The sequence below is a fragment of the Sclerotinia sclerotiorum genome, genomic scaffold, assembly GCF_000146945.2.
Source record: "Sclerotinia sclerotiorum 1980 UF-70 scaffold_5 genomic scaffold, whole genome shotgun sequence".
NCBI classification, from domain to species: domain Eukaryota; kingdom Fungi; phylum Ascomycota; class Leotiomycetes; order Helotiales; family Sclerotiniaceae; genus Sclerotinia; species Sclerotinia sclerotiorum.
This window is the reverse complement of record NW_001820831.1, coordinates 2,102,703-2,111,315: the sequence shown is the minus strand read 5'-3', so window position 1 is coordinate 2,111,315 and position 8,613 is coordinate 2,102,703. Positions and strand designations below refer to the sequence as shown.

General features: G+C 43.4%; 4 protein-coding genes and 1 non-coding gene across 5 annotated transcripts in view; 3 read left to right on the top strand and 2 right to left on the bottom strand.

The window, feature by feature from the left end:
* SS1G_04780 (hypothetical protein) overlaps nt 1–1,088 on the top strand; it is a gene marked incomplete at both ends in the record, with an annotated part of 1,841 nt that extends 753 nt beyond the window's left edge. The window contains one exon of the mRNA XM_001594922.1: nt 21–1,088. Within this exon, the coding sequence (XP_001594972.1) occupies nt 21–1,088 (1,068 nt within the window). The remainder of the gene's footprint in view (nt 1–20) is intronic.
* An 826-nt stretch (nt 1,089–1,914) lies between these two features.
* Nucleotides 1,915–2,011, bottom strand: SS1G_14619. Its single transcript has one exon. It is a non-coding gene; the product is annotated as a tRNA-Ala (tRNA).
* Nucleotides 2,012–2,506: 495 nt separating this feature from the next.
* On the top strand, nt 2,507–4,381 carry SS1G_04779 (hypothetical protein; the record flags this gene model as incomplete). The annotated part of the gene is made up of 1 exon (XM_001594921.1): nt 2,507–4,381. One exon carries the CDS (start codon nt 2,507–2,509, stop codon nt 4,379–4,381), a length of 1,875 nt encoding a protein of 624 aa, XP_001594971.1.
* Nucleotides 4,382–5,500: 1,119 nt separating this feature from the next.
* On the top strand, nt 5,501–5,771 carry SS1G_04778 (predicted protein; the record flags this gene model as incomplete). The annotated part of the gene is made up of 2 exons (XM_001594920.1): nt 5,501–5,548; nt 5,640–5,771. The coding sequence occupies 2 exons, from the start codon at nt 5,501–5,503 to the stop codon at nt 5,769–5,771; spliced, it is 180 nt and encodes a 59-aa protein (XP_001594970.1).
* A 229-nt stretch (nt 5,772–6,000) lies between these two features.
* Nucleotides 6,001–8,260, bottom strand: SS1G_04777 (predicted protein; the record flags this gene model as incomplete). Its single annotated transcript, XM_001594919.1, has 2 exons — nt 6,001–6,711; nt 6,788–8,260. 2 exons carry the CDS (start codon nt 8,258–8,260, stop codon nt 6,001–6,003), a joined length of 2,184 nt encoding a protein of 727 aa, XP_001594969.1.
* Nucleotides 8,261–8,613: the final 353 nt, after the last annotated feature.

Below are 8,613 nucleotides of genomic sequence, written 5' to 3'. Positions count from 1 at the left end.
ATGATATGATCGGGGAAAAGAATGGAAATGATGGAAATATTGACCAACCAGGAAAGGGTGTGGCAATCATAGAAGCCATGCAGTGGGCAAGTAGAATGACACTGGACATAATCGGAACGGCTGGCCTAGGCAAAGATTTTGGTGCCATCCAAGACCCTAATACATTACTCAATAGGACTTATAGGACTGTTTTCAAGCCAACACGCTCCGCGCAGATTCTTGGATTCCTCCAACTTTTCCTACCTGGATGGTTCGTGAAAAGGATACCCATCAAGAGAAATGGGGAGATCGAGGAAGCTGCAGAAACTATTAGATCCGTTTGTAGAGATCTCATTCGTGAGAAAAAAGCGAAGCTAGAGAAAAAGGAGCTGACCGATGTGGATATTTTAAGTGTCGCACTGGAAAGTGGAGGCTTTCCCGATGAAAACCTCATTGATCAACTTATGACTTTCCTAGCAGCTGGCCACGAGACCACTGCGAGTGCAATGGCTTGGGCAATCTATCTACTCTGCGCATACCCAGAAGTCCAATCTCGTCTTCGGGAGGAAGTCCGTGCAAAACTTCCCAGTCCAGACTCAACTGCCACTGTCACAAACCAGGATATCGATTACATGCCTTATTTAAACGCTGTATGTAACGAAATCCTCCGCTACTTTCCACCCGTTCCTCTCACTCTTCGTGAAGCAGCTGTTGATACGATTATTTCTGGTCATCGGATTCCCAAGGGCACACGTGTAATGCTTATTCCATGGGCCATCAACAAAGACGAAAAGATGTGGGGTCCTTCTGCGCGAAAATTCAACCCTGATCGATGGTTGCCCGAGAATGGTGACTCTCATAATACGAGCGGAGGAAGCTCAAGTAATTATGCATTTCTTACTTTTTTGCATGGGCCAAGAAGTTGCATTGGACAAGCATTTGCGAAAGCCGAGTTTGCTATTTTGTTGGCGACCTGGATTGGGAGGTTTGAGTTTGAGTTGAGGGATAAGAAGATGATGGATGAGAAGAATTTGGATATTAAAGGGGGTGTAACGGCTAAACCGGCGAAGGGTTTGTATGTTAAGGTTAAGGTTAGAGAAGGTTGGTAGAGATTGAGGTTTGGGGATCATATTTTACGGTAAAACGTGTAGAGATGGGATGGGTTTGCAGATAAATCACATATACTGTACTCTATTATTTTTAAGCTGCGTATACAATTATATAGCTCTATGAATGATGTTCAGTTTGTTCCGAGATTCTTCGAAGTTTCAAGATCTCGTTTTCCGCAATTAACATAATGTAACGCCCGATTATTCCAAGCTCCGTTCTCTCAAACTCCCAAGGTCTACCTGTCCCGTTGACTCTCCAGACACAACTTTCCGATGCCAAAACCCAAAGTATATTTGTACATTTCTAGATAACCTTGCGCTCCTATTAAACATGTTGATTTTATGAAATCCAATGAAATACACTCGATCTGATCATAAACCTAAAACAACGGAAACATCTATAGAAATGCGCATAGGTAAGAAAATATCAACGGGTCAAATTTAAATCTCATTTCATGCCATATTCGGAACAGTATATATATGGATAGGTGCTTGGACTGTTCGAGCCTTAACTCCATTTTCAACGGATTAGTGGAAAATACCCGCTTTATAACTGAATAACGTTGTTATAACTTTTCTTTCGCACTCACAATTATATGAAGTGGACCGGGAAACAAGTCTTGTGTTGTCCTGGTGTACTTTCAACTAAAATTAAGTGGATTCCTAAGTTAGCATCGACATTGTTACCTCGCTTAACAACCACCGCAGAAATCGAACCAAAAACTTGTATCTTACAAAAACCACCATGATGCTCAATTTTATAATTTTAGGACAAAACAGCTGCCAAAATACAGTGCGAAAAAAAAAACACAAAAAGGCAAAAGGATGGAGAACTTGGGAATCGAACCCAAGACCTTTCCTAGTCTACTACTGTGATGGACACATAGTGCGAAAGGAATGTTATACCCCTAAACCAGATCCCCATTTTACTTGTTGTGAATAGTTGAACAATTAGAGATTTATACAGCGCAGAAATTCCTGCTTGGTTGGATTTGATTAGTGCACGGACTAGTTGTGTGGATTAGTCATACATTTATCAGATAGGTTTCTTTAGTTCCGCTACGATCGATGTGTTTTGACCGATGATTAGACTAATTGGTACTAAGAATGTCATAAGAGGTGTATTGATAAGTTTGGAACTACTGATCGCTGCGAATCCGTTCGATTCTAGTTTAAGAGATTTGATAAAGTGCAAATTATACAATTGAATCGGTAAATAATGAGGCTCACCGCATATGGTCACATGTTTTGCCTAGTAACTCAGACCTTTCTTTCTTATCTTAGCGCCTTCTAGCTATCAATGAATTTCTCCGATTCCCTAATTTTTTTAAAAGATCATTGATACATACCTTCACGTATAGAGATTCATTGCCAGTAAATCTTAGGGTATCGAGTCGAATTCAGATACTACCATAGATATGTCCCCAACTCCCGAATACACAAGGTTACACATAACCCCACTCAACCCCAACCTCCTCACTACCATAATACCTCCGTCAATCCTCCCCAATGCAAAGAACATCTCCTACCATACTCTCGAAACTTTCCAGGATAAAGCTTACGGCTTCGTTGACCTTCCTACCATGGACGCTGAGAAATTAAAAAAGAAGCTTCATGGTTCCATATTAAAAGGTTCAAAAATCCGTATCGAAACTGCCAGGCCAGCGAAAGATCTAAGCCCAGTAAACGAGCCAGAAGAAGCGCCCAAACGACAAAGAGAAAGGAAAGATCCAAGCAAAAAGCGCAAACGTGGAGAGGAGACTATACCTGCTGCAGTAATTGGAGATAGGAAAGTTAAAAGGGGTTGGACTACAACAGCTGCGGATATCAGCAAAACCAAAAAGCAATCAAAGGAACTGAAGAATGTTGTCAAGTCGAAATATACTACAAATGAGGAGTGCTTGTTCAAGACAGTATTACCGCCAAATGTTGCGGCACATACAAAGGCTACGAGTGGTGAGAAATCGAGTAGGAGGAGTAAGAAAGGTAGAGGTGTTATTGTACACGAGTTTGCCAAAAGTACGAAATATGCTACCTTCTTAAGAAGTACCACCGGAGGTACAAAGGTGAAAACTGCAGTGGAGTTTGTGGATGGTAAGGGATGGGTAGACGAGGATGGTAATGTAGTGGAGGAAGTAGTGAGAAAGGTGCGGAAGAATCAGGAACCACAAAAGGAGAAGCCCATTCAGGAAGAAGAAATGGAAAACCAGGGTAGTGGTAGTGATGGTGGTAGTGCTTCGGATCAAGACAAATCTTCAGAAGATGAATCTAATTTCGAGGAGCGAGTAATGAAGAAAGTGAAACGGGCAGCAGAAGTCGAAAGTAGCAGCTCATCAGACTCGGAGAGTTCCGCCGATGAAGATGAGTATATCAAACCACAATCAATATCTAAAGACTCCGAGAAAGCGACAGCAACCGATGCTATCGAGCCTCCAATTGAGGCGGAGAGTTCTTCAGATAGTGAAAGCTCGTCAGAGGAAAAAGATGCGCATGTCAATTCGGCCAAGCCAAAAGTCTCTAAAGCTAGAGCTGAAGTTGAAGCTGAATCGAAGGATGATGGATCATCATCAGGCTCGGACACATCCTCAGATTCTGAGTCATCGGATTCCTCTGACGACGGCTCGGAAGACGAAGATTTACCGTCTATTGCAGCCTCTCCCCGGAGCCCCTCCGCGTCCAAACCATCAACCATGCCACCACCCATCTCAACCATGACTCCGGAAACCAAATCAGTCAGACCTCAGTCATCCTCTGGCTTGAGTATCAAGATACCCTCCCCTATACCTCATTCAACCCTTATTCCCACAGAGGTCCATCCTCTCGAAGCTCTTTACAAACGCCCCAAACCTAATTCTGACTCTATCTCTAATGAGCCCAAACCCGAAACAAAATCAAACTCCTTTAGTTTCTTTGGTGCTGACGACGAAGATTCCGATATTGGCGAGGAACCCAATCAAATTCCTTTGACGCCTTTTAGTCAACGTGATTTCGATTATCGAGGCATACGAAGCGCAGCACCGACTCCTGACACCGCTTACGTCAATAAGAGATTTGTGTGGCCAGGTGGAAACGAGGATGATGTCGGTGATGACGGTAATTCTCCAACCCCGAAAGAGTCGGTAGGTGGAAAACTCATATTTAAGGAAAAGGAATCAGAAGAGGCGCCTGAAAATGATTTTCAGAAATGGTTTTATGAGCACAGAGGGGAGAATACGAGAGGGTGGAAGAAGCGAAGAAAGACTGTTGCTAAAGAGCAAAGGCACAGAGAGAACAAAAAGAGGAGTCGTGTTTAATTTTCTATTTACTATGCATTTATTTAGTCATGGATGAATCTCTTTGCTTGGATACCTCGCACAATGAATGAACTTGTTGGCTTTTCAATCTCTCATCTTGTTAGCTTCCATATACCTAAGTTCTTAGTAAAATACCATATTTAATCATCCTCATATCATCATTAACGTCGTGGTAAAAAGGCTTCAATCACAACATATCAGCATCCACTCACAGCACATCACAGCAAAATAGGAGAAACCGACCCAAAGAACATCTTCGATTCTCTTCAAATCCAGCCAGCGAAAGTTAAACAGAAAACAAGTAGATAGGTAGGTAGTTAGTTGAACCTCCTTTCCTTTCCTTTCCTTTCCTTGCCATAGAAATAGAAATAGAAAGAGAAAGAAACTCAGTCCATCCTCTCGCTTCCTCAATTCCTCATTTCCTCATTTATATTTATTCTTTTTCTGCTTTTTTTGCACATAAATGCATCTTTTTTTTTTTTTTGTCGCAAGACTGGTAGATCTCAAATTAGAAAATTAGAAAATTAGAATTTACTCGTCTTGTACTAAGCAGCTAGTTGTCCTATCCTTCCTTCGCCGTATTTATTATGAGTAACGTTTTTGTGTGTTTTTGGGGGTTTCCTGTTCTCTTTGATTCCTTGGTTTTGAATTTTGTTTGCTTTGTTTTTATATGTGTACGTGTGTGTGCGGGTGTGCGGTGAAATTATTGTATGTATGTAAGATTATGTTTCGGCCATTTTCAAATCAGTAGGGACGGTTGTACAAGTCGCAAACTACTGAGTTTAGTTTTTGGGTGGTGGATGAGCTGCTGTCTCTTGATGCTTCGCAACGACAAAGTTCTCCCCAATGGGTGTATTAAAGAGCCGCTGTATCTTGAGTCCTCTCGAGGTATTCAGTCGAATCATGCAAAATGCACTATATCGTATTCAATTCGCATAGTATCGAGAGTATCCAGACCAGGTATAATCCAAATGAATGTGTCCAGCCTATGACCGATCTGGTATTCGCTATCCGAGTCCAATTATTCATTCCGGCCACGATATCAAATCGTAGAAGATTATTCGTATCGTAGGTATCCTATCGTATTGCGTATATTTTGTGTTGTGACGAAGAAAGAAAATGTCCAACGGACCAGCTAGTCACCTAGTAGCGACTCCGAATCCTTATGTCAGTGTAATATTAGGTTTTAGGGGGAAATAATCTCGTGTATAAACTCCGAATGTGGAAATGTCGCAGATGCTAGGTTGTACTTGTACAGAGTGTTGTGTATTCAAACAGTGGAATCGATTGTCCAAGAAAATTCCTTCCTTGTCTTTTCGCCGGGACCTTAGCATGGGTTCTGATGAAAGATGGAGATGGGAGATTTATATTTGGAGCTCGAATGAGATGATGGTGAGGAAAATTTAAATAAATGCAAATTTAACTTTTGACCATTACTCCTGTTTCTTAACGGAATGGGAGTAGGTTGAATGAGTTGTAAAACGAAGTGAAAAATTGGAATAGGTTGTAAGGGTAGTAGAAGTTGCAAATTATTGTAAGAGTACTGAAATTCAGATGACTGTTCCCCGTTGAGATGAGAACTAATAGCTTCTAAATCCGGAGTGAAGAATGAGGCCGAATCATTCGTATGCTGAACCCTTCCCCTTCCCACTGCCTGTGTAGAACGTAGCTGGTAAAGTTTCCATGTTGCAAGGACTGTTATCACAATTATCATTCATGCTATCGCGGTAGGGGTTTCGTGAGGCGAAGGTAGAGTCAGTCTGGTTGGTATTATCTAATGTAGAGCTGTCCCCGGTATTTAATCTGGAAAGTATACCACCATTAGTAGCCTGCGGTGTTGTACAATGGTCAAGGGCCTCCGGTCTGCGACGAGGATTATTGCTACTACTGATGCTTGCAACGGCAGGTGCAGCTTCGAGATTGTCTTCACGCGATCCGTATTGTCTAAGTCTTCCATTCACGACACGCTTGTGACAGACCACCAAAGGTCTGTCACCAAGGTCAAGTGGAGGGGAAAACTGTTGTCCGAAAACGATTTTCTCACTCTGCTGAGTGAAACTTTTCTCCAATTTCTCTAGCGGCCCCTCAGTCTCGACCCGTTTGAGGGTAGGTGGCATTGCCTTGTCCAAGTCGATTCTTGAACTCATACAAGATGCGTTGGGACTACTGGGTACGAAAGTATCCACTGCCTGTCGCTGCTGCAGTTCCGCGGGTGTACGATGTAAGGGGTGGGCTGATGGCATGTATGAATATACAGATGTCTGGGATGGTGCTACGGACTCTATGGTGCCTCGGTCTCTGTTCAGAGTATTCGTAGTGTTAAGTGAGTTCTGCGAGAAATGAAAGTTAGTACGAGTCCCACTGAATACTATGAAATAAAGCTTGAATAAAGCAACTTGGACTTACCTCGGGAGCTGCTGTTTCTCCAAGGAGGTTCTTCATCGCCAAGTTTCGATGTGGTGCAGCTGCTACCAAACTATCCCTACTCCTGGTCGATGTCCAACTAGGAACACCCATTGTACCGTAAGCCTCATCGGGCAAAGAAGGGTTCGCTGAATGAGATCCACTTAGTTTACTGGGAGTATGATGGTGAACTGGGAAATCTTTGATGTTCCGAGAAGTTACTGGCTTTAAGACAGCTTGTGGTAACGGCGTTAGGGGCGTCATTAGGGGCGTCGTTGGATTCGCTAACATATAGTCATAATTTTCAACTTCTGGACTGTCTAAACGGTAAGGCCCATAATGTGGTCCTTCTCCAGCGCCATACGTAGGAACCTGTTCGAATCCATGGTGGTTAGTTGGTCCTCTTTGATATATCTCCATATTAGGCCGAAGAACCTCAGTATGGGAATTTTGGACTCGTTGAGGAGCATCGAAAGTCGACAAGGCCTCCCGACGAATAGCATTAGCTCTAGGAGCCATTTCGAAAGATCGTTGTCCGTGATGGCCGCTTTCCAGATCCCTACTTCCAATAATTCCATCCACAATCTCTCGGCTGCCAGCATGTTGTCTAAATCCGCCGCGAGGATGATATGCACTTTCGCGGCAGATCATGAAGCCAAAGGTTGTACCTCCAACACACAGAAGGATCAAACTAAGCACCAACCACCAGATAACCACTACACTGATATTACTAGTGGATGACTGACTGGCTGTGCTCTTAATTGTAACGACGACACCCACGCTAACTCCCGTTGATAAAAATCCAAATTGTGTGACGGCGAACGCAGCCCAGCAATTAGAGGTAAGACCTTGGAAGAAGCTAAAACCCCAATTATTATTGGTAGAAACAGTGCGTCGGACAAGATGAGGCTCTGCCAAGCGTCGCTCTAGAGCTAATCTCTCGTCCTGTTTCCTGGCGGCAAATTGCGCTCTAGCCTCCGCGGTCACTCTGATAGGCAGTGGCGGCCGGGGAACAGGACGCGGAGGTAACTCTGTAGGAAAACCTGTCGATCTGGCATCCTTAGAACGAGGTGCTGAGGCACGATTCCCGTTATACGTCGACAAAAAAAGACCGGTGTGCATGTCGCTTAGTCCCGAGTAGAGTTGATTATCAGAGATGGCAGAAACCGCCGTGGAATTCGGGGAGAACTTGCTTTTCTTAGCCTTCTTCTCCTTGCTCTTATTTGATGTCGAATCTTTGTCGCCGGTGAGAACATCTACCTGATCCATGTTGCTCTCCGGAGCAGTCATTGCATTGTATGGTACGGTGTTGGTGAATGATAATGTGCTCGATCCTCTAAATCTCGAAGTTGCATTATCTCCAGGACCTTTTGCAACCAACACAGGAGCCTGATGAGTCTTATACGATTGGACTTGTTGATCTGCAGAAGACTTTTGTACTGAAGCCGGACCGACTATGCGAGTATCGTGGCGCATCGAATAGGACGGTGACTGGTGGTACTCATTATACGGAACCGAGCCGCTCAGAGGAGTGCCTTCGCGACGATGCTGCATTGATTCAATCTCATTCGCCGTATAAAACCCATCATCATATGTGCTTTCTATTTCAAAAGAATCCATATCATTTATAGATCCGCTAAGGCCGCGAGAATGATTGTCATGAAGCTTATTCCTAGTACTGTCAAATGCATGCTGAGAAAATGCAGAGGCCCCCTGATTGTCCGTGAATATAGGTGAATCTTTCTCCATTGGAGAACCAGCGGAGGTGTTCAATTGTCCACCTTTATCCTTAGGTGCAATCAGATATTCAAATAAATCTCCATTTGATG